This window comes from Lynx rufus, unplaced genomic scaffold, assembly GCF_022079265.1.
Source record: "Lynx rufus isolate CCGP_SWC_20201006 ecotype Redwood Valley unplaced genomic scaffold, mLynRuf1.p SCAF_7, whole genome shotgun sequence".
Taxonomy (NCBI): Eukaryota; Metazoa; Chordata; class Mammalia; order Carnivora; family Felidae; genus Lynx; species Lynx rufus.
The window spans coordinates 79,133,585-79,158,630 of NW_025814889.1; the positions used below are offsets into that span (position 1 = coordinate 79,133,585).

Consider the following 25,046-nt stretch of genomic DNA (forward strand, 5'->3'; position numbering starts at 1 on the left):
TGCACTCATCCCGTATCTGCTCTGGGCCCAGAACTGCCAGGTGCCGCAAACAATGGCTGTTGCCTGCTCTGCCTGCTCAGTCTGCCAGTTCACGGGCCAGCAAGGAAGGCAGACACGTCAATACAAAGGTACTGAGAAAGACAGGTGTGTTCAGGGCCTGCTGGTGACACGATGAGGGGGTGAGTAACTCTGCTGGTAGGTGAGGGGCAGACATGGAAATCTCTCCTCAAGAGCAGATGTCAGAGCTGAAGGAAGATGGGGTCTCAGAGAGTATGCCCGCCAAAAGGGAAGCATGTGCAAAGGACCCAAGACTTGGAATAGTTCAGAGTGTTTAAGAAAATGGAAGCATTTTTGCTCAGTGGTAAAGGTAATACAGAAAAGGGTGTGGTATTCTGGGACCGCATTGGAGAAACAGGCTGAGCCCCTTCTAGAAGGCCTGATAGGTCATATGAAGATGTCAGATTGCTTCCTCAGGCAACAGGGAGCACTGTAGGACTTAATGGGGGAATAACATGGCAAGATTTGTGCTTCAAATGCAATGCAGACACCCTCAAAGTCCTCCAACCTCCCAGATCTTGCTTCCCTTTAATAACCAACCAAATGTCCAACCCCCATTTCAATTCTGCAGGGAGTTCAGTACCTCCCTCTCCCCCACACTCCTGTGGAGCCCTGAGCCAGACCTTCCCTGGTCAGTCTACAATACATCTTCCTACCTGTTGCTCCCAGTCACCAAGACCACCGTCCGCCCCTAGCCCACCCTGGCCAATAGCTGACCCCAACCCTCTTCCTTTGCCAATGATGTACTGTAATGAGAGTACAGTACGATCCAGGAATGACCCCAGTTCCTTATCTGACATCCCTGTGATAGAAATGTCATGGGCATCCCCTGGGAAATGCTTCCTTGACCGTGGCCTCCATGTGTGATCTCCTGACATGTTGTAGGAGCCACTCTTCCTCCCTCTCTCTCTGCCCCTCCCCAGCTCACATGCTCTCTCTTTTGCTCTCAAAAATCATTTTTAAAAAAAACTTAAAAGAAAAAAAAGAAGTAAGGATATAAACAACCCATAGTACTTCAATTCTATGGAATACTCTTGGCAATAAAAAGAAGCAAACTATTGATACACACAACAAATTGGAGGCATCTCAAAGGCATTATGCTGAGGGAAATAAGTCAGTCTCAAAAGGTAACCTACTGTGTGACTTGTTTATATGAGATTCTCTGAGAGACTAAACTATAGTGACAGAACAAGTCAGTGGTTGCCCATGGTTAAATGTGGAGGGAGTGTGTCACTATACAAAAATAACATTCAGGGGTTTTGGGGGGTGACGAAACTATTCTGGACCCTAACTGTGGCGGTGCCTTCACGAATCTATACTGCATAACTGTTAAAATTTATAGAATAGTTCACCCCAAAAAAGTCCATTTTAACATATGATAATTAAAAATACAGACAAAGGAAAAAGGAACATGTTGAACAATATCACAGCAGAGGGGTGGAGGTGGGGGAACACTAAATTAGCAGGACACTAAATCTACAAGACAAATGACCAGGTTTCTTCAAGAAATAAATTACAAGGAATAAAAAAGAGGGATATGACCCAATTGCAATGCATGAACATTTTTTAGATCCTGATTAAACAAGTGCTTTTAATGCAAACATTCACAAGACATTATGGGAAATGTGAACTCAGACTGGATTTTTTTTTTATTTGAATATAGTTGATAAACTGGACTGAATTTTTTATCAAAGAATTAATGTTTATCCTGCTAAAAGTGATAATTTTAATATGGTTATATTATTTTAAAAGTCCTTATCTTTTAGAGAAACTTAAGGACTATGTATGAATAAAATAGTATGATGTCTGGGATTTGTTTCAACATAATCTGGAGGGGTAAAAGGAGTGGGGAGAATAGAAATGAAACAGAATAATGAGTTGATTGTTGAGTTGATCGTTGATGGGTACAGAAAGAAGCATTCATTTACTCTTCTGTCTATCTTTATATTTATTTGAAATTTTCTATAATAAAAAAGTTTTTAAAAAGCTACTTCCCTTAAGATTAAATATAACACCTTTCTCCTCTATTCCAGCTCAGGATGAGTCAGTGGCAGGAGCTGCCAAACTTCCAACTGCAAAGTTGGAGGATACATAGTGAGAAGCTCCATGCCCACTCTTTTCCTTGGGCTAGTCAGGCCACTCTTGGGAGTTTGGGTTGGGTTCCAGACATCCAGAGGATGTAATGTCTATGACAGAGCACCCAGAATGGTAAGGGCACCCAAAGCAGAGTTGGAAATGGAATGATTCCACAAGGGGAAGGAATCCAATAAAGGGGAAAAACATCCTCGAACATTTGTAGACTGTTGTGCACAAGAGGACTTAGGATTTTCCCTATAGCCACAGAGGGGAAAAAACTTGGACCAATGAGTAGAATTTACAAGGTAAAACTCAGTTTAGTGTCCTTTATGAAAGAGAGGAGTTACTTTCCACAGGAAGCTGCTGACTATAGAATGGTGTTTTAGAGAAGACTTCAGTATCCAAATAGGGATTCCTTTTCAGGGCCTCTGAAGTCATTTCTAGCCTTGAAAGTCTGACTCCTCAGAAATTAATTAACAGTGGTAACCCTCAAAATAATAGTGGTAATATCTCCCATATATTGAGTACCTATCTTGTTCTAGGAGCTGACCTCTGTCATGCATTGTACAATTTAATCAATACATCAGTCAACAAGTACAAATTTTCTGTCTGATATCACCTAAGATACAAACAATATACGGCATAGTCCCTCTCTTTAAAGAGCTTATAATCTAGGGGCGCCTGGGCAGCTCAGGTGGTTAAGCGTCCAACTTCGGCTCAGGTCATGATCTCACAGTTTGTGGGTTCAAGCCCCACGTTGGGCTCTGTGCTGACAGCTCAGAGCCTGAAGTCTGCTTCAGAATCTATGTCTCCCTCTCTCTCTGCCCCTCCCCTGCTCATGCTCTGTCTCTCTCTGTCTCAAAAATAAATAAAACATTTTTTAAAACTTTAAAAAAGTAAAGAGCTTATAATCTAGTTGCTAATCAAAATTTGTATACAAGTAGTATAATATCTGTATGAATATTTTCACTTTATAAAATACTTTCATGTATATTATTTCATGTATTTTTTGAAACATCCCTGAGAGGTAGATATTGTTTTTATTATCACATTAGCGAATACTAACAGCTAATATTTTAAATTACTCTCTTCCTCTGTGAGTGTCCAGTTTCCAATTTGCTCATCATGAGCCTAGCTCTGATCAAGAGAAGAAGACTATCCTCTCAATTTTCTTTATTTTCATTTCCCTCTCATCCCAATAAGGGAGTTAAATTAAACATAATAATCCAAAAAATAGTAACAGTAATAATAGTAATAATCCATGTTTTTAAAAAGGAAGCAAGTATGCTAATCATCCAATGACAAATACTGCCCAGCAGCTGAGACAAAAAAGCAAACATGCTAAATTAGGTAACTTTTATTATCTATAAGGACTCTGACACTTGTTTGTTGTTCCCGGTTTTATTTTTTTTTTAATTTTTTTTTTCAACGTTTATTTATTTTTGGGACAGAGAGAGACAGAGTATGAACGGGGGAGGGGCAGAGAGAGAGGGAGACACAGAATCGGAAACAGGCTCCAGGCTCTGAGCCATCAGCCCAGAGCCCGACGCGGGGCTCAAACTCACGGACCGCGAGATCGTGACCTGGCTGAAGTCGGACGCTTAACCGACTGCGCCACCCAGGCGCCCTGTTGTTCCCGGTTTTAAAAGAAACAAAACAAAACAGACAAAGCCTGGGTCTATTTTAAAGTTGAACCTGAAACAAATATTAATATTAACATTACTTGATCTTAAGTGGAAAATCTGTGAGCACATGTAAATAGTCAGAACTAAAGGTGGGACTGAGAAGTCAGGTTTGGAGGGATTGAGTACCCCAGGTATCTGGACCAGATCTCAGAACCAAGGGCAGAGCAGGGCTGTGAACAGTCAGCTTCTGCCTTCAAAGACCAAAGACATTCCACCCCACAAATCTATCATGAAACAAACAAAACCACATATGTGACATTGGTACACCATACAAGTTACAAGCATGGACTCTAGGGTCCAACTACTCATGTTCAAACCCTGGCTGTACCACCTGCTAACTGCATCTTTTGGCATAGTGTGATCTTTATGTCTCTGTGCTCCTTTTTCTCATCTATAAAGTGAGGATAATCATACTTACCTCATAAGATCATTGTGAAGATTAAATTATTTATGTGTGAAATTCTCCGAACAATGTCTGAGGAGGTGAAGATTACTTAATAAAACCTTTTTTCATTTATCGATTTTCCAGAGCCTTGAGATCTCAAGATGTGGGAGGAAAAGGGAGACAGAGAGCTACAGAGTCTTACTGGGAAGAGGGGCAACTGTCATTGAATCATAAGGAATGAGGACACAAGGGCAACGTTTGACCACATTCTCCTACCACTGTAGCCTAAAGCCCCCAAGGGAGGAGATAAAGAAAGGCTGCCCCTGGAGGTGACCCAGGCTGGGCACTGCAGTTAGTCAGTTGGCTGTCACTGAGCCATTTGGAATTCTTGGCAAGGATTACTGATGCCAGTATGAGAAGTGTGCCAGCCCCAAGGCGTGTCCTGCCCTGGGATAGATCCAAAAAGAGTGAAGCACAGCATGGCAACTGAGCAAAGTCTGACCCAGTTGGCTTAACTCCAAAGACACCCTCAGCACTCTCCTCCTCTCTTCTTCTCTCACTCCATACGTAGCTGCTAATGTAACGTCCTGCAGGCCACATTTTGAGTATGTTGCTCTCTGATTCGGCAAACATCACGGGTCCCTATTATTCTGAAAAACTCATAGAGTCAAATACACCATCACATATTATAATTTAATGAAGAAAAGGAAACAGAGATCTGAGAGGAGGCAAGGAAGAGTTTCTATATAAGAGAACAATGGGCAGGTGATACGCTCAGGGACAAACTCCTAACCTGACAGTGTCTACCTGGGTCCCCTCTTGGCTTTGAGCCTCCAAGCGGATGAGAGTATTTTAGGAGAGACGAGCGATTATAGAGAGGTGTGGCTAAAGGCAGGGGAAATCCTACAGTTGCACATCAAGGTCCAGTCTCAGTATTTGATGCAGGAGCTCTGGTCACTGCTGGTGGCAGTCTGCACGATCCTAGCCGAGGAAGAGGATGAACTGCTCAGTCTGGGACTCTGATCCATGGAGATGCTCGTGCTTCTGGACTGGATGCCTTTCCCACATTGGTGGACTCACTGTCCCTTTGGATGCCCTGGCCACCTCTGTTGCCCAAATGCCATTGCTGCTGCTGCTGCTGCTAGTGCTCCCAGCACTAATGTTCTTGCTGCTGGATGTTTGGCTGACCACAACTGCAAAAAAAAAAAAAAAAAAAAAAAAAAGGAGGGGGCTGCTCAGTGTCATCTGTCTGTCTAAATGCCCACTGTATGCATTCCTATCTTTGGAATGAGTGTCAGAGAAAATTCAAAAAAAGGTGACCACCCTCCCATGGTAGGGAGTTCTTTGTCTGAGGGGGAATCCAGGACACACACTGGATAGGACATTAGATAAGTCCTACCCAAATACGACTCTCCCTTTGCCCCTCCCTTTCTTTTACTCTTGGAATCAAACCGTGGAAAAGACAATTTGCAGGTAGGCAAGCTGAAGCAAAGCCACAAGAAATCATCTCAAACATAGAAATGGAGTGTGTAAGATACTCACAGATGCACACTGGGCTCTGACACTCCCCAGACATCTTGTTTAGGAAAACAAAATAAATATGATGGGAACCTCATGGTGGTTCCTCTCAGCATCTCTGTTCAGAATTATCCCTTGGGATGCCAAAGTACAATAATCTGAGTTGCAGCATCAGGGATTGAAATTAGACACGAGAAGGGCTTCCCTGGGATTCTAGGATGGGGATGCAGAGAACAGAGATATAATGTGTCTCTGGATACTTGGCTCTGTCATCACCTTAGCCTTGATTCCCTCACTGACAAACCTGGGATAATATACTTCTTCATCAGTTTGTTGAAGAGAGTAAATTAAGCCATGAAGAATGTCTAGTACAGTACTTGGCCTATACCAAAAGTGACACAGCTTTTATCTGTGCCAGAGATATAGAGTCAAAGAAGAGAGACTGATGCAGAGAGGAGTGGAAACCAGTTTGTAGAACTGGAGGACCAGGCTACCAGGACCACCTAGTACCCATCTTGTATTGTCCACCATCCCAGGATTGACTGACACTGACCTTTGGGGAGAACCATATGCCTGTTGAAAAGCACTAAGTATTCAGCTGTAACAAATATATAAAGTTGGTGTTGTCCCTGAGCCCAAAGGGGGAGTGCTAGGCAGTATAATTCAGTTAAGCGAGCATTTGTTAAGACCCTCCTTTGTTCCCTACCACTGTGTCTAGCCAAGGACCATACAATCCTTTGAAACTTGATTCTCAAGTTGCCCTCCTTGCCTTGGCCAGAGTCCACACACACCTGCACTCCTCACCACCCAGCATCTTCTGGTAGGTGGCAATCTCCACATCCAATGCCAATTTGACATTCATCAGCTCCTGGTAGTCACACAAGAGATAAGGCTGGTATTCTGAAATGGGAGGAGAAAAAAGAGAAGGGCTGAATCTTTAAACCCACCTGGGCACATAGCAGGTGACCACAGGTCTCCCTCCAACTGTCTTAATGAAAACTTCTAAGCTGTGTGCTGTGTTGTTAACCATGCTAACTTCTTCTGCCCATATCATTCATATCCATGTAGCTACACTATGCTAGGAAATTCCAGTGGTTATTTGAATCCTTAGAGATATTGGTCACCTGCTTCCCAATCTCTTAAATCTCATACCCCACAGTATGAGACCCCAGAAACTCAATGCCACATATTTCATGGAGTCTGGGGCCACACCCAATGAAATGAGGGAAGACCATTCTATCTTGAAGATGATGACTGGGAGTAAAGGTAACATACATGAAGCCATAGCTCTGTATGGTGTATCCTGGGAAGCCCCCTGTAGGTTCCAATGAGGACCTGAAAGGCTTTCCAGCCTGCTAGGTTCAGATACCCCACCAGCATCAGAGTTACAATCCTAGGCTTTGGGGAGCCACACCTGCCTGCTTCTTGATGCCCTCAATCTTTGCCCACAGCCTCTGGACCATCCTTTTGAGCTCTGCAATCTCATTCTTGGTGCTCCTCAAGTCAACGCCATACCAGCTGGCTATAGTCTGCAGCCTCCCAAGCTAGAAGGTGTGCAGCAGATAGGGAGAGATTATCTCTAACCCTCAAATACATGTGTGTTAAAAGGAGAATAGGGGGAGCCTAGGTGGCTCTGTCAGTTGAGTGTCTGACTTAATTTCAATTCAGGTCATGATTCCTGGGTCGTGGGATTGAGCTCTCCATTGGGCTCCATGCTAAGAATGGAGTCTGCTTAAGATTCTCTCTCTCTCTCCCTCTCTCTCTCTCCCTCTGCCCCTCTGCCCCCACCTAAAATGAAAAAATAAAATAAAATGAGAATAGAAGTGCAGTTAATCCAGAAAGTCCTAACATTACATGGAGGTCCAGCAGGCATTTAGAATGAAAAGTATTGCTTAACTAAAAATCACAGTTGCCCCTAAAGATATCAGGTAGTAGAATGAGATGTACTGCAAATTATGGATATTTGAGAAAGTTATTTCAGTGGGTTTCCCATTGAACAAAATGTGCATTATCTGGGATGGGGCCAGGAGGGGCTGGAGGTGAAGGAGCAGGAGCCCTGGGTGAGTCTAGACTGATGCAGTCACCCTTATTTACCTTGACCCGGTACAGCCTTTTAGCCTCTGCCTTGCTCCCCTGGGTAATCTCCTCATACTGGGCCTTGACCTCGCTGATGATGCTGTCCAGGTCCAGATGCCAGTTGTTGTCCATGGACAGGATAACAGACATATCACTGGATTCTGACAGCACCTGGTTGTACTCCTACATGCCCACAGGAGCACACCATTGCACAGTGTTGCCTTCTCTCTGGGATGCCCTAAACCTTCCATGCACTGGCTCCGGAACGTTGTGAGATCTAGAAAACTAAATCTTACTGGGGGGAAAGGAAGGGGACAAGACAGAGACCCAGAAACCAGGCAGCAAGAAACTTCCCAGCAGGCAGTGAGGGATTTCCCTTAACTCTCCTGAGTTAAGATTCTAAAGACATGGGCTGCAGATTCTGAAAGCTTGGAGCCAGGGGAAGGAGAACATAAGCAATATTACCAAGGAGGTATAAAATTGAAAAAATGAAAAAGAAATAGGGATAAAGATGGGAAAGACTTTGCAAATGTTTGCTGCCAAACAGATTTCACAAAGGAAGCTGAATGCCCAGAATCAAGCAAGATCTGACACCACATGTTGTGGCTTCCACTCTACAGGATAGTATAGAGGTGCTTACCGCTTCAAAGAGGGCTTTCAAGAAGTTGACGTCACTGGTCAGACTCTCCATTTTTATTTCCAAGTCCACTTTGGTCGTGCAGGAAGTATCCACATCCCGAAAGTAAAAAAACAGAGAACCAGCCTTCTTAGCTTTAGTATTGCTCTCATTCATTACCATTGCATTTAAGAATATTGATACTGGGGCACCTGGGTGGCTCAGTCGGTTAAGCACCTGACTTCGACTCAGGTCATGATCTCACGGTTCGTGGGTTCCAGCCCTGCTTCAGGCTTTGTGTTGACAGCTCAGAGCCTGGAGCCTTCTTTGGATTCTGTGTCTCCCTCTCTCTCTGCCCCTCCCCCACTTGTGCTCGCTTGCTCGCTCTCTCTCTCTCTCTCTCTCTCTCTCTCTCTCAAAAATAAATAAGCATTTTTTAAAAAGATACCATGCTTATGTAGTTGTGGGAGCAAAAATCACTTAAACCAGACATTACACTTGCAGTAGAGAGTTTTGACAATTAAGCTCAGTGTTAGAAAAGATCTTTATTATCGATTTTTGTAATTTTTAATAGTTGGAAATAAACTGTAATATGTAAGGACTGGCTTAAAGCCATTTTGCAACTGATAAACCAAACACACTTGAGAGATATCTTAGCTACAGAAAGAAAACCCTCAGGGCGTAGGTTCAGACTCAAGGCTGGCACTGTCCCGGGTTCTGGTCATTAACACTTGGAATCCTGCTTGGGACAAAGTATTCTCCAGTCTCACATCCCTGGGAAGGCACCACCATTCCCCCTTCCCTCATGCCATCTCCTCCCTGTGCTGTCTTGTTCTTCCCCACTGGCCTGCTCATCTTCTTCAGAACCATGAACTCATTCTCAGCCTCTGAGCACTTGTTAAACTCATCCACGTACCTATGAGAAAGGAAGGAGGTCATGCTTAAGGGTGGCTGAGCCAAGGGTATGTGCACATGTGCCCAGGGAAAGGTGTTTTTTCCAGGAGCTAGTGTATAACCTGGGGCAGGGCTGCAGGTGGCTATTCTCTGGATAAAACCAGGCTAAAGCCAGTTGAGTGGCATGCTTTATTATGATGGTAGGGCCTTTAAGAGCACATTGGCACCCCGTTTCTGACACTACAGGGTATTGGAAATAAGGGGGGTGGGGAAGAGGGGAAAGTGGGTAATGGGCATTGAGGAGGGCACCTTTTAGGATGAGCACTGGGTGCTGTATGGAAACCAATTTGACAATAAATTATATTTAACACACACACAAAAAGGAGATAAAACATGTGGTGGAACTGGTACATAACCCCTGGTGTCATTGGACACCACATTCATAGAGGTCTCTGAATTCTCCACTGCAGGAAGTCGGTCTCATCCTCATGAACAAAGACCCATGGTCACTCCCAAGGCCACCTTCCATCTGCCCCTGAAGCTCCCAGCTGTTCCATTCTCCACCTGTGTCCTACCTCCCCTTGAATTTCCCTCATCACCCAGGACAAACACATTCTCTAACTGGTCCTCACTCTTGGCAGTACGTTGAAATCACCTGGGGCTCTATAAAAGCTACCAATGCCTGGCTCCAATGCCCAGAAAACCAACGAGTCATGAGTGCAACCTGGACATTCAGAAGTTATAAAGCTCCCAAAGTGATTCTGGTAAACAACAAAGGATGAGATCCACTGTTGTTAATGCTAGAGTGCCTGACATCTTCCTGTGTCTAAAGGAGCTCCCTAGATGCCCATGCTGTGACATACACCTCATTCTCCTTGCCACCAACACAAATATCAAAAAAGAGCAGATCCTCCTGTCATCAGACCCCCAACCTGATACCCCATCCTTTGGCCTACAGACTCAGGTCCTTGAGGACATGCACCAACAATTTCCTGGCTGGAAAGCCTCCACACCTCCTGACCTGCACCACAATCACCTAGACTTCACTCACTTCCTCTCATATTCCTCCACAAGAGTCTGCATCATGCTCTGCATTGTGCTCCATCCAGCTGATGCCGTTCACTCAGCAGACTGTCAAGGTGGGCTCGCAGGCAGCTGGCGTAGGACTCAAAGAAGGGCTTCAGGTATTGGTGCTGGCCTTGGAGGTGGCCGACTGCTCCTGCAGGAGGCACCACTTAGTCCCCAGTACCCTGTTCTGCTGCTCCAGGAACCACACCTGTGGTCAACAAGGGAGGAGACCACATGGCCTGCCCAGCCTCCAGCTCATGAGCAGACCCACTGCCCCAACCCAGACTTCGTGTTCTCAGACCTCTTCCCCACCATGAGCCCTCACCTTGTCGGCGAATGAAGCAAACTTGTCATTGAACATCTTGATTTGCTCCTTCTCTTGGTCTTCACCCTCCTGATCTAGAGGGTCGATTCCCATGTTCAGGGGCTGAAGGAGGCTCTGGTTGATGGTCACCTCCTGGATGCTGAATGGAAAGCCCCCTGAATCCCCAAGGCCCCCTGATCCACCAGGAATACCTCCAAAACCACATCTGTCTCCATTGCCCCTTCCTCCAGCCCCACACAGGCTTCCTCTAAAGACACCTGAGTAAACCCATCAGAGCCCCCAGCCTGGACAGCACATCTGGCCACACTGAGAGAGACCTTCCTTCTCCTCCCAAGGCTGTTACATGCTCTGGCTGCCAAAGGCACCCCCTATCATGGCACAGGCTGTGGAGGAACTGCCTCCCCCAGAGCGCGAGGCTGAGTGGGACCTGGTGGGGCTGATACAGCCCTGGCTGGATGCCACGACAGCAGAGCGACCCCTTGAGCCCTTGGTGGCCTGGGACAGCCTGCTGGACTGCTGGCTCATTACTTTCTCTGGGCACAGGAAGATGTCCTGGTTCAGATGTCTCTGAGGAAAGGGCACCTTCTGACACAGGGAGATAGGTGGCCCCTTTTATAGGTCCCAGTGAACTGGTTCATTAATTGGATGATTTCCAAGGTTTCATTCTCTGGCTACAACTAATCCCCACACCAATTTCGTTCGCTGTAATCCCAGAGTCTCTATTTCAAGTCTTTCCTGTAATTAGCCTTTTACAGACTTTGCGCACTACTGAACAAGGGCCCTCCCTTGATGAATGAGCTTGGCTCCTGCCAGGCATGGCTCAGTCCCAGGGCCCCAGGCACCAGCTTCTCAGGAGGCAGCAGGTTCAACTGGGTGACTCTGTGGCTTTTTCATTCCCCCAAAACTCTGGGCATCCACTGGTGTCACTGTGCTGTCTGCCTCCCAGAACGAACTCTACACAGGAGTCTGGGAAGAGTTTGGGAAGACAGAGTGGAAAGTGGGCTCCCTTCTAACTGTAGCACCTACAAATCTCACAGTGTGTCCCCATGGAATTCACCAGAGAGCCTCTGCTGGTGCATCCCTGGCTCTACAAGCAGCACCTCTGCTACCCCAGTCACAAGGGTGAGAATGTTCCAGACTGACCCAGAGGCCTGAGTAAGTGGACTCAATACCAAAGACATTCATCTGAGCATTAACAGCGTTCACTATTGGGGTGACCAAGAGATCTCTACTGTCTCCTCTGTCTCCCTGTGGCTCCCTGCATGGTTTTATTGCTCCTGTTCAACTCACTGCCCTGGGAGCCTCCACATCCCCTTTTTCACTCCCATGCCAGGTTTCTTCCCTTTTCAAACGTGCCTCCTCGGTTCCCTTTCCAGAAAGCCTCCCCCTTTCAGGCTCCTGTGGGTTCTGCTACCTGCATTCCCTTTCTTCCTCTTTCCTGCATGAAGGCTGCAGCCCTGCCCCCTCAACAATAGACACCATGGGCAAGGGCGGGGGGGTCTTATCTGTCTGGTGCAACAGTGCCCCCATCACCCAGCACTGCACCTGGGCCCAAGTTTTGTAGAATGAATGGCTGCCCAGCTTTTCCTGCTTCTGGTACTGCCCCTCTACATGGGTCCCTGTGTGTGTCCCACTTCCATTGTCACACTGGACAAGAAAGCCTTTTCCCTTAGGACATTCCTCCCACCCAGATTGTCTCTTACCCCAAGCTCAGGACTGAGCCTGGCACATGTGAGTTCAGGATACGGTTTTAAGACAAAAACTGGTAAATTAGCTGCCATTTGTGTGGATGGCTTCTCTCTCTGCTAAATATGTCAGCTGTGTATCAAACCCATTTTAAGCGCACAGGAAATGCAACCAGATAGCCCATGGGTGGGAGAAGGGACCCGACTCATCAGAAGGCCTTGAACCTCCCTTGAACTCTCACATTCTCTTATCTTCATAAGCCCCCTTAATCTCACCTTGGATGCTTGTTGTGGCAACCTGACCACCTTCGGAGCCTGGGAGAGAGGCTGCATTGTCCTCAAAATAAAAAAAAAAAAAAAGTGATTTCATTAAGAACTCCACACTTGGGGTAATAGCAAAAGCCACCCTAGCTACAAGGAGAGATCAGAATCTGGTGGTTTCTGGTGAACCTGGGCCAAAGAAAAGGACCCACTACAGTGGGAGGGATGCCAGAAGACCTTCCCAACAGAGAGGTTAGGAGAGCTGGAGCACTCGGGGCTGCTGTGGTATCTCCCCTGGAAGGAAAGGAAGTCATGATTGGGTGTCAGACATGGATCCATTGCCATCTGACCCTGTGTGAGAGACCTGAGTACCTTCTAGTCACACGAGGTGGAAAGAAGGAAGGGAAAAAGTCAGGCAAGGTCAGGGGCACTAGAGTTTACAGAGTTCTTTCTGCTTCCAGTAAGAGCTTACACTGGGCTTGGAATACACATTTCCTCACACCTTAGCATCTGCATGGACCTAACACCATGCCTTGCCTCTATAGACAGCACCATGGGAATAGCTCACCAGATGGCAAGTCAGCTCTCAAAGATTTGTGGGAAACGTACTCATTGCAAGGCACACAAGACAGCACAAGAGCTAAAGTTTAGGCAAAAACAGGTCTATTTAAACATTTATTGAGCATCTTTTGGTCATAGAGCAAGGAATTCAGAGGAAAAAGGAGATGTGTTCTATATATGTAGGAAGCAAACAGTCTGACACTCTCACCCAGAACACGAGACAAGCACAGATGGAGCCAGTAATAGCCATGTGTCTATTGCAGTTATAGGAGGGGATGGAAATGGGATCTGTGGAGGGAAGTTAGCCATGGAAGGTTTCCCAGAGGAGACATCATGAGCCAATTTGATAAAGAAGATGCACAGCATCCCATGTTGGGATGAAAAGACTTGCAGGAACCAGCCTGTGCAGCAAACATTACAGTTTTATTTGAAGCAGGATCATCAGAAGCTACTTAAGGCAACAGAGGGTAGTATGTTATATACACAGATGCGGGGGCGTGTACCAGCATGACCCATTGCATGGGAAGAAATTATGCCGGTCATGGCAACCTGGAAAACTATGGTGGGTCATGGAATTGGACATGGTTCACTTCTCCCCCAAAGACCCACCCAGAACCTCTAGTCTCTCCTTGCTCCCATCCACCCCTACATCGCTGCCAACATGATCTTATACAAATACCACTTTCAACCTGTCACTCTTCCACCCAGAAAATGACTAGGCCTCCTGTTCTAGAAGAATGAGCTTCTCCCTTGACCTCTAATGCCCTTCCTCTTCTGCCTCTTCTTCTTTCCTCCTTCCCCAGTGCCTCCCTTTAATATTAAGGCCTTACCACTCCATCCAAGTCAATTTTCTTGCTATCGTTTGGTGGGAAGTTGGACCAAACCACTTCCGAAGTTTCTTCCACCCCCTGGGTTCTGGGATGCTATGATGCTTCCCCACTTTCCCTCGCCATCACCCTTGGAGACTTTTGCCTCTGAGAGTGTGACCCACCCTGCATCCTGACCCAGGAATTCCTTGATCTTCTCAATTACACTCATCTTCTTCCTCCTCCACCTCAGCCACCCACTCAGGGCCATGCCCTGGGTCATCACAAAGAAATGTTCCCTCTTGGAAGCTTAAATCCCAAATCCTACTCTCTGGCCATAATCTTTCATCCTTCAGTTTACTCCCACCTACCTCCCACCACACCTGCTCTTCAGTGTTATAAATACTACCATTGTCTTCATCCCTTCATTTTCTCCTAGCCTATTAGCCCTCTCACGGCCTCTTTTCCTGTTCTTCCCAACCTAAGCATTACTCATTCATTCAACAAATACCTTTTTAGTATCTATTATGTGCCATGCGCTTACCAGGTGGTAGGGAGTGGTGAACAAAATTAATACTGTCTCATCCCTCATGGAACAGTCTACTGACCATCTGAACAACCTTCTCACCAGCATCCTCCATTTCCTTATTCTGCTATCTTCCACCAGTCACCTAACGAAGTCCCATGTCTAGGAGGAGGCTACAACATTCCTTTCCCCTCCTATCCCAAGAGTTGAGCACTGCCGGGAGAATCACACAAGCATGTAATCTGGGGCACAACAGAGTCCTGATCTCCACTTCAGCTGGGGGTTCAATCCCTCTCTTGTCCTGTCATCTTCTCATTCATGCCCTTGACCTTTGTCCCAAACTTCCACCACTCTCTTCCAGCCGCTTCTTAGTCCCCACTTTCTGTTCAAAGAAGATGACCTGGCTTCCTACTTCCCTGGGAAAATTCAAGTTATCATAAGTGATCTCCTTTTGGCATCTCTTCCATGCCTTCACTCTTAGCTGCCTCCACACCCACCTTATTTTTCTTCCTCTTGTACAGGGTTACAAGACAGCCTCCCTACCCACCTCCTCTAGTTTTTTACTCAGTTACCCTCTTTCCCACCATGTCCTCAATCTCTATTCTATGCCCAAGTCTTTCCCATCTTTAAAGTCCCTATCTTGACCCCATGACACCTTCTTGCTATTATTCTGTCTGTCTCTTCCCCTTCTCAACTAAAGGTCTCAAACGGGTAATCAAAATTCACATTATCCATTTCCCTATCACTGGTCAACTCCTAAACCTATGAAGTCTTCTTCTGCGTATAATCACCATATTGTGGGCACCACAGTCCTGAGAGTACATTCTTTGCTGGCTTCCTAAAAGCCAAATGCAGTATAAACCCTTAGGCCCTCATCTCCTCATAGATCTCTCTGCTACAGTTGAAACATGGTAGTAGCATGTTTTCATGAAAACCATTGTTTTCAGTATCACTTCACTAACTTGCACATATTTTTTTTGAATCTCGTCATTCCTTAAAGGGCTATAATACACATAAATAGGTTCCAGTCTTCATTCTCATGTAACTTGGCAATTTTCTTTCAGATGTGGTGGATAAACCATGGATAGATCCAATTTATCAGGAATTTGGACAGAGCATTCCTTGCCGAAGAAAGCACATACCCATTCTTTGCAGGCTGAAGTCAATCTAAAGCCCTACGATTCTGTGGAACCCTGGGCCACAAGGGTAACTTGCTCACTTGGGTGAGCAAGTTAAAAGAAGTGGTGGTGTTATTACTGTCTCGTTCTAGAAAGACAGTGCCAACCCTGGATGAAAAGGTGTAGAAGCAGGCCAACTACAGAAACTAGAGACCAATGAATCAACAAGGAATTAGAGATATTTCCCCTCCTCCCAGATCTCAGAGTTCAAACACAAAACCACCTGGGTGGCCATGTACATTTATGTGGGTTGTGTCCTTCACAAGAGTGTGATAAAGAGCCAAAATTTAACTTACGCTCTGGTAACCAACCTGTGTGTGGTGGCATGGGCTGTGTCCATCTGGAGCACAGGCATCTTTTACTTTACACAAAGTGTTGTCCTCTGCCAAGCCTGTAGAGCTGTATCTGCACAGAGTAGACACCTGTTTCTAATTCACAGAAAGACCAGCCAGGCCAAGAAGACCTTGGAACACCAGAGTTGGACATAATAAGCCTTGGGACAAAAAGAATCCACTACTAGAAAACATTTGCTTCTCTTGTATCCCACTGGTATTTGGGTCAGTCAAGTCATGTTGTAGTAAAACTGCCTGAGTTCAAATTCTGACTCTCCAGCTCCTAATTACATGATTTTTCATAAGTTGCTTAATTAGCATGCTGTGCCTTGGCTTCCCTCAATAAGCTAAAGATAACAATATGATCTACTTCATAATGTGGTTGTAAGAATTATTTTAGAACAGGCCCAGGTGTATAACAGCACTCAGTACACATTAACTCTTAGCTAATAGTGTCATCCTATGTATAATGACAGAAGATCATCTCTTGCATATCAACCAAACAACATAACTGCCTATTACCAGGGTCCTTATCAGGGGTGTGTGTGTGTGTGTGTGTGTGTGTGTGTGCATGTGTGTGTTTGGCGGCGGGGGCGGGGGGTGGGGGGTTCCCTGTTGCTGTTTAGTGTGTTAAAAAGAAAGCCACAGTCCCTTGGGGCACCTGGGTGGCTCAGTCAGTTGAGGGTCCGACTTTGGCCCAGGTCATGATCTCGCAGTCTGTGAGTTCGAGCCCCGAGTCAGGCTCTGTGCTAACAGCTCAGAGCCTGGAGCCTGCTTCAGATTCTGTCTCTCCCTCTTTGCCCCTCCCCCACTCATGCTCGCTCGCGCTCTCCCTCTCTCTCTCTCTCTCTCTCTCTCTCCCTCTCTCTGTCAAAAATAAAAACAAAAAAAAAATTTTTTTTTAAAGAAAGAAAGCCACAGTCCCAAAACAGAATCACTTAGGACAAGTCAGCAAACCAAGAGTTACTATCTAAACTAACTGCACTTTTTGACCGCCCCCCCTCCAGAAACGTAACCTTTAACTAGCCAATGCAGAATTTTCTCATCAATACTAGGAAATTTACTGATAAACATCTTCCACTCCTCTTAAAAGGATTACCTTGTCTGAACAATGATTCCTTGCTAATAAATTCCTTTCTCCTTTTTTTATGCCCCCTCTCTGCCTTTAAAATCCTTTTGTTCAGTTCAGTGGAGCCTCTCTATACTTGTTAGTCAGGATGCAGCCCAATTCTTGAACCATTTAATAGAGCCAATTAGAGGGGCACCTGGGTGGCTCAGTTGGTTGAGCTTCCAACTCTTGATATCAGCTCAGGTTGTGATCTCACAGCTGTGAGACTGAGCCTCACATTAGCTCCATGCTGAACATGGAGCTTACTCGAGATTCTGTCTCTCCCTCTCCCCCACTCCCCAGCTCACACGCGCATGCTGTCTCTCTCTCTCTCTCTGTCGATAAACATTTTTCGAAAAAGCCAATTAGATCTTCACATTTACTCAATTGAATTTTGTTTTTTAACAAGTGTTTCTCTGTTTCAAAAAGGCAGGCATGTGGGTGTGGGTAGGTGTATGTCTGTGTGTATATGTAGGTGTGTGATGGGTGAGGCAGGAGTTACAGTCAAAAGACTCAGATACATCAGTCATGTGCAGATGCAGAGATTGGGTAGACCCATTCAACTCTATACTAAAATTTGTATTTAATTCTAACTGAACAACAATAATAATGCAAAGCTTAAAGTAACTGTTAGAAATGCCTCAGGTCCCAGACTTTCTTTGTACTTCCATCACAAAAGATTATTGTCGGACAGCTAAGACCCTGCATCTTAATTACCAGTTTCTCAGGGCAAAAGGTGCATGAAATAAATTTATGGGCATTCAAATGAGGACTGTGTAGGCATCGACTGCAAGTAACAGCATTAGTTACTTAGTAACTAATTAGTTTTACTAATTAATTAGTAAAAGATTAGTCTAAGCAGTAGCATGAGAAGGAGCTCTAATGCACACTTTTGTCAATTGCTCTCCCCAGATGCCAATAAAGGGTAGACTGGGGAGGTGGTCGATCCCCAGCAGCTTGGAGGCAGGGAAAACGCTTAGGAGTTTATCTCTATCAGCCAGGGATCAGCTAATAAGGGTCTTGACTTCTGACCTTGGCCAGAGTGGAGTCCTCGGAAATTCAACCAGGGGGATAAAAAAAAATCCAGAATGGTCAGACAAGGCAGAAGGTGGGCTGGGGAGACACATCAATCCTTGCCCCAGCCACAGCCCAGCTTTTCTGAATATTCCAGGCAAGGTTTACAACTAATCAGATGGCAGCAAGCCAGGGAAGCCCACTCCCCTCCGCTTCCCTGAAGAACTTTGTAATGACTTCTCTGGTATAAGGCGGGCTGCCCAGTGCCCCTGGTTCTTCACCTCCAGGGTCTTCAAAGATCTCAGGGTATTCTCCACTCTCCCCAGGAGAACTAGCTCTTACCTGAAGAGAGGCATCCTTCAAACCCCAGTCAAGCAGCCATCTAGCTGCTCCCTCAGCCTTTGCCTCAGGTCAGATTCCCCACCAGACAGACTGAGATGGAGATTGCAATCAATTCTGTAAAGGAGTTATTAAAGCAGGATTGGGAGTAGAGGGCCATTCACAACAGACCCCTCATCCCTACATGACTGACCCTGCTTGTTTCTCTCTTAGCCTCCCCACCCCACTCCATAATCCCATCTGCCACAGCAGACTTGATTTTGGAAGTGACTCCTCCCCATTTGGAACTTGGCCTCACGTTCCCACAATCCTGTTAGCCCCCTCTGGCCTCCCTCTGCCTGGGCCAGTTCTGTCTTCCTCACCCCACTTCCCCCACAGGACACTCATTCTGGCCCAATTATGACTGTTGCCCAGATTTTGGCCTCCTGAGTGGCTTGAGTGCTGTTGGAATCCTTGCCTCTGACAAGTAGATTAATAAGAAAACCAAAATGACTATCCAAAGAGAAAATGGACAGCACAAATAGACAATTCACAAAAAATGAAAATTAAATAGCTAATAAATGTATTCATAATGTTCAATCTCACTAGCAATCGAAGAAATGAAAATCAAACCAAGAAAATTGTCGAACACTAAAAAGAATACTGCAGTGTTCATGCAGCTGGAGAAACAGAAAGTCTTACGCATTACCTGTAAAAGTACCAGTTGGCATACTCTTTCTGAACAGTAGTTTGACAATATAAATCATAATTTTAAAGTGGCTTAGCAACTCCACATTTAGGAAGTTATCTTAAAGAATGAATAGGACAAGTGTTCAGAGACACATGTGTTCATTGCAGCGATGTTTATTATTGTGGAAAAGGTGGACGTAACATAGGCAACAAAATATGCTATATCCACGTAATGGAAATTGTGCACTCATTAGGAATGATAACCTTGGCCACTGTGACAGGAGGCAAGGCGTGGCTCCTGGAAGTCAGTCATGGGGCCCCGGTGCAGGGCAGCTGGGCAGGGCATGGAGGCCTCTGGGCCCGAGCGCAGGCACAGACTCACCGACCCCAGACTCCAGGGAGGCCGACCAGCCACTAGCCAGGGTGGAATGGAGGCTGCAGAAGTCTTGGAAGAAGAGAGCTTTGCACTGTCCATCTCTTCCGCCTCTGAAGCTGAATTTGCTGCTGTGGTTGGATCTATCGAGGACATTGTCATGGATGCAGAGTTCCAAGTACTGCAAAGAAATTTCATGGACAGATACTACCAGGAGTTTGGAGACATGGAAGAGAATAAACTCACCTACACACCCATCTTTAATGAATACCTCTCTTTGGTAGAAAAGTATATTGAAGAACTGCAGCTGACAGGGATTCTGGGATTCAACATGGCTGCTTTCACAGCAACATTAAAGCACCATAAAGATGACATGGCTGATGACCTATTCGACATGCTGCTCACATTTACAGACTTTCTGACATTTAAATAGATATTTCTAGACTACAGAACAGAAAAAGAAGGCTGAGGACTGGTCTTAAGCAGTGGCTTAACAGTGACTTCGTTGTGCAAATCCTCTTCGGTGGCAGCTTCCCAGAACAACCCCTAGCACTAGCTCCCACCTGTGGGTAATGGCGGCCTTCTGGACAACATGGGCCCAATAGGCCAGGGGAGGGTTCTGCTCCTGATGACTGGACACCACACCCTGGAAAGACTGACTCTGTTCTGCAACTGTTTATTAATGTTAGGTATTGATGGGTTGAAAAGATAATTACCTGATGCTCCCAGGACTTCTCTTTTTCCTGAAATACTTTCTTCTATTCAATAACCCCTAGTACTCCTGCCAAAGTAGACACCTCTCTCAGGTGTTTCGGAGAGTCAGACTGCTCTGGGACAAACACTATGTCAAGCATTTCATCTAGAAGGCCCCTTCCCCCGGAATACGTGTTCCTGTGACAACCAAGAGGAACAACACCATCGTAAACTCTCCCTGTCTGCAATACCACAGGCAGGTTTTGCATAAATCTCCTCCTGCTCACAGCTCTTTCACTTGATTGAGAGTTTCAGTCCTTCAAACCCAGTGACCCACCTGTGTGGAGTTTTTTACTATTTAGGAATGCTTATCTATGGTGTTAAAACAGCTGGCCCTGTCTTCAGATTTCTGAAACTCCTATTTTCAGCCCACCATCATGGGAAAATTAGAACTAGTCTTGGCTATGGGAATAAACTAAAACATGATGTCTTTTACCCAAAAGCTACATGTGAAAATCAACTCTTAGTCTTGGGTTTACAGTTCTCTTATCACTATCATCTTCTAGTCTTGATGGAGTCCTACTGTGGCAAAAGAAGCCTTTTTTAAAAAATAAGAATCATTTTTGAAAAAAACATTTTTATAGATGAATACTCACACTAATCTGGCAGATTTAATCTTAGAATTTCTTTAATTATCCAGTTAAAGATCTAAGTATTAAATGGTTGTACTTTTTTTTTAAGTTTATTTATTGATTTTGAGAGAGAAGAAGAGAGACTCGGGAGGGGCAGGGAGAGAGGGAGAGAGAGAGAATCCCAAGCAGGCTCCACACTGCCAGCACAGAGCCTGATGTGGGGTTCAAATTCATGAACCATGAGATCATGACCTGAGCCAAAACCAAGAGTTGGACGTTCAACCAACTGAGCCACCTAGGCTCCCCTAAATATTTGTACTTTTTAGTTGTTAGCACTATGAAGGCAAAAATATTTTCTTCATTGGAGTTACTATTTTACTGAATATCAGTGAATATATACTATAGTCTGGAAACGACTGAAGTTATCCTTTTCTTATTGCATATTAAGTATTTATGCAGATGTGCTTAAAATCCTTTCTGTATAAATTACTTTGTTAGGTTTTGGGTTGGGGTTAGAATGAGTTTGGTGAAAATGTGATTCTCCAAGCTCTGCCCTTCCAGCTCTCTTCTTCTCCCTGCCAAAGTGGTATTCATTGGTCTAACTCAGTCTGAATAGGAAGGGATAGCAAAGAGCTTTAATGGCCTCTGTCTGGCTTAGGTTAGTAAAATGTTTGGTAGAATATTAATGACCAGAAAACATGTATGTCACACCTTTAGAAAGAAGGAAAAAATAGTAATTTAATTCCCAATGTGTACCTTTGGTTTTTTTTTTTTTAAGTAAAAATAAGAAACTGCACTGAAAAAGAAAATCTCCATCTACATTGGTTGTTATGGTAAGATATTATTTGGTAAGTTTCTTCCCAGCTAGACTGTAAACTCGATGAGAGCAGAGACTGTATGTGTTCTCCACTCTATTCCTGAGCCTGGCACAGTGTCTGGAGAATGATAGGATCTCACTCTAGCATCGACTCACTTAATGGATAAATTCCACAATAGATTAAGTGAAAAATCAGGTTACAAAGCAATATGTATTTTAAGGCCCTATTGTGTAAAAGATGATATATTTACATGTACCTATCCATATGTATGTGTGTGCGTGCATGTGCGTGCATACACATAGGAAAATGTCACGGGATTGTGGAATTATAGATGATCTCTCTTTTCCTTTTTTTTAACTTTGCTAAATTTTATGCATTTTTTGCTACAGGTATGTGTTGTTTTTGTAATCTAAAGGAAGACCTTTAGAAGAAGAGGGAAAGAGTGGGGGATAAAGAATAAAAGATAAAAGATGGAGAATGAAGAAACAGTTGCCTCCAGGAGACAGATTGTTTAATCCTAAAGACGTAACTGGTAGGATTTCAAGCTTCAATTTGGAAAGGCTCCTGTCACCTCTCTGACCATTACATAAAGGTGAATACTACCTACTCTATATACCCTGACTACCTTCAGAAGCAAAGAGCTGCCCCAGCTCTGTCTTCACATGGAGATGGATTTGAGGGATTCTTCATGGCTCAGAAAGCTCAGAATTGCCAGCTTTCCATATTAGAGATATTCCATCCTCTCCAACCCTTAGCCTGGCCTCAGACATGGTTCCCTCACCTTGGAAGCTTCCCTGCTTCACTGGCACATGGTTTAGTCCCAGCCTGTGTCAAGAACATGAAACGTGATGCTAGCCCTAGAATTCTCCTGGGCTTTGGTCTGGACATCTGCCCTGTAACCTTGCCCCACCTCCATGTTGCCCAGACTCTCCTTCCCAGGACTGCTCCAGGCTTCTGCTCCAACATAGCTTGATTGACCCCCCACTCCCCTGATTCCAAGTATCCTGTAGTCTTTTGCCAACTCCCTCCATAGCCCCCTTGCAAGAGCTCATAAGAAGGTGCCAGGCTCTCACTGTCAACTTTCAGCTTCATCCTGCCTTGGAGTGTGACCTATTCTGGGGTGGAGGGAAGTCCTACTCTCATTACTCTCTTCATTCTTTCAGTTGACCCCCAAACTTTCACTGTGTGCCCCACATACTTTGCAAGGCCCAAGACAGCACTCAGGAACAAGCTCTCCATACGTGGAATGGATGGATAAGAGACTGAGTGGCCATCCCCAAACCCTGCTGCTTCAGTCTTATGGGAGCTGGGTTAGTCCAATGCAGTCAGCCTCTACCTGGAAAGTTAGGCAGCACAAGGAGCAGAGCATCTGGGGTGTCTTCCTAGCGATTGGTGATGCTTCTTGTAATGTCTCTAAAAGGCCAGTAAGAGCAGCAATACAGAATAGACTGTTCTACTTCCACAGTACCTAGAGCTATGCCAACGGTATATGGGGAAGGAGCTACCTCCTGCCAGCAGGCCTTGAAAGGATAGGCAAGGATTTATTACACTCTCAAGTGTAGGAACTTTAAAATTAGATTCCTCCAAGGCTTGAGACCAGGTCTGCTATATTTTGGAGATCAGATGGGGTAGAGAGTAGAAGATCAGATCAGACACAAGAACATGGAGGCCAGGTCCTAGTACTTTTCTTGGACCATCAGATAAATGTACAGATGACCTCTCATTAGTCCAGCTCTGATCTGACTTTGGGAGGTGTGGGGAGATAATGTATGATCTACAGTGACTTACACATTTTACCATGCTCAAAGGCATGCAGATGGGATTGGATTTGGGAGTCGGGGAAGGAACAGAGACTCCACTGAAGTTCTCAGTTTCCTGGTTTCCTTCAGTGGCTGTCTCATTGCCCCTCTCCTCCCTGGGTTTAGGTTTCAGCTTCCTGAGAACAGCTGGGAAATGCCAGTATAGAGCAAGTGTGCATCTTCCTCAATCCTAATTTTTCATCCATGTGGAGAGAATTCCACTAGTGGCTCTACTACTCTCTCTCTCTTGCCTGATGTGAGTTTGGAAGGAAGGAAGGGCATGCATAGTTTTGTCCCTCCATCTCTCAAGATCGGACTACCCAAAGCAAGCTTATGTTCTGCTCTCCTATGTCCCATGAGGGGTCTGAACCCATAGGAAGGCTACAATGACCCTATATTGTGTCTGCCCAGGTAGGAAATCTGGTCTAATCCTGAGGTCCTATAAAGGAACCCCATCCCACCAGAGGTATAAACAGTATTCTCCAGTATCTGCTTTGCTGATAATAAAGGCAATATTGGCTCTCCATTTTCTCATTCCTTTGTCTTATTTTTTAATTGGCTCAGAACCTGGTCTGGGAAAAGAGGCTGTCATGCATTGACCTCTTCAGACTCTAGGAGCTGTGTTTGCAGCAAGAGAATTTGCTGTGTCTGGCCAGCATGGGATTTGGAGCAAAAGAGCCACAGTCCCAGGAGAATCTCTTCCCTTGATGAACTGCAAAACCCTCTTTTTCCAAGACTGGATCCCAGAGGTCTGCTCAGAGGCAGGAGGATGAATGGGAAGACCTCCATGGGAGTGGAGGGGTCTTCGCTTAAGCAACATAAATACTCTTGGGCAGACCTATCACCAGAACCCAGCCAAATGGATAAAGGAGAAGCTAAGACTATTGAGCATCCCTTATACCTACCATAACTTCTGGAAGACCACCAACCACACCTAATTTCTCTCCTCTCTTGGACCTCAGTTTATTCTATGACTCCCTGAATGAAAGCCAAACACGAGAATGTGAAATACAGTGCAATTTATTGAGAAAAGAAAGTGCAACATAATCATCACCAGAGGATCCACAGCTGGGGGAATTAAGGGGACAGAGGCAAGGTCAGGACATGATGCCAATGTGAAGAAGGCACCCTGAGAACCAACAGTCTAGAGAACTTGACCATTCACCCTCTAGCACCCCCGCCTCCTCAGCAGGGCTGAAACATGCCTACTTCAGACCATCGATCGACTCCCAGTGAGAAAGGGAGATGGGCCAGGGTAGGAACAGGCCAGGCTGGAAAAGCCCACAGTGGTATGGGCTCAGGTATTGCTACCGTCATCAGGAGCTATCACAGGCTCATCTGGGGGCATCATCCTCTGGGACTAGCAGCTGGACCTTCCTAGCCTAGGAGAGGTCTTGGGGATGGAGGAGCCAGGAAGAAGTTCAGCCCCTTCTCCGGGGAACTTGAGGAAAAGCGAGGCTGAGGTTGGCATTTGTTGATGCCAAGCAAAGTAGGAGGTGCTGTGGCAGGCTGAGAGGGATGCAGGTGGGCGTGGATACGTGACCCCAGAGGA

At 45.4% G+C, this 25,046-nt stretch overlaps 1 protein-coding gene and 1 pseudogene across 1 annotated transcript; one reads left to right on the forward strand and one right to left on the reverse strand.

Moving 5' to 3' along the window:
• Positions 1–5,132: 5,132 nt before the first annotated feature.
• Positions 5,133–14,654, reverse strand: LOC124501910 (keratin, type II cytoskeletal 2 oral-like). Its single transcript, XM_047066359.1, is given in 11 exon segments — positions 5,133–5,184; positions 6,513–6,621; positions 7,136–7,265; positions 7,816–7,980; positions 8,438–8,534; positions 9,270–9,329; positions 10,359–10,399; positions 10,402–10,491; positions 10,494–10,583; positions 10,701–10,855; positions 14,642–14,654. Coding segments are annotated over 11 exon segments (1,002 nt in total).
• A 4,836-nt stretch (positions 14,655–19,490) lies between these two features.
• On the forward strand, positions 19,491–20,102 carry LOC124501912 (ADP-ribosylation factor-like protein 2-binding protein; annotated as a pseudogene).
• Positions 20,103–25,046: the final 4,944 nt, after the last annotated feature.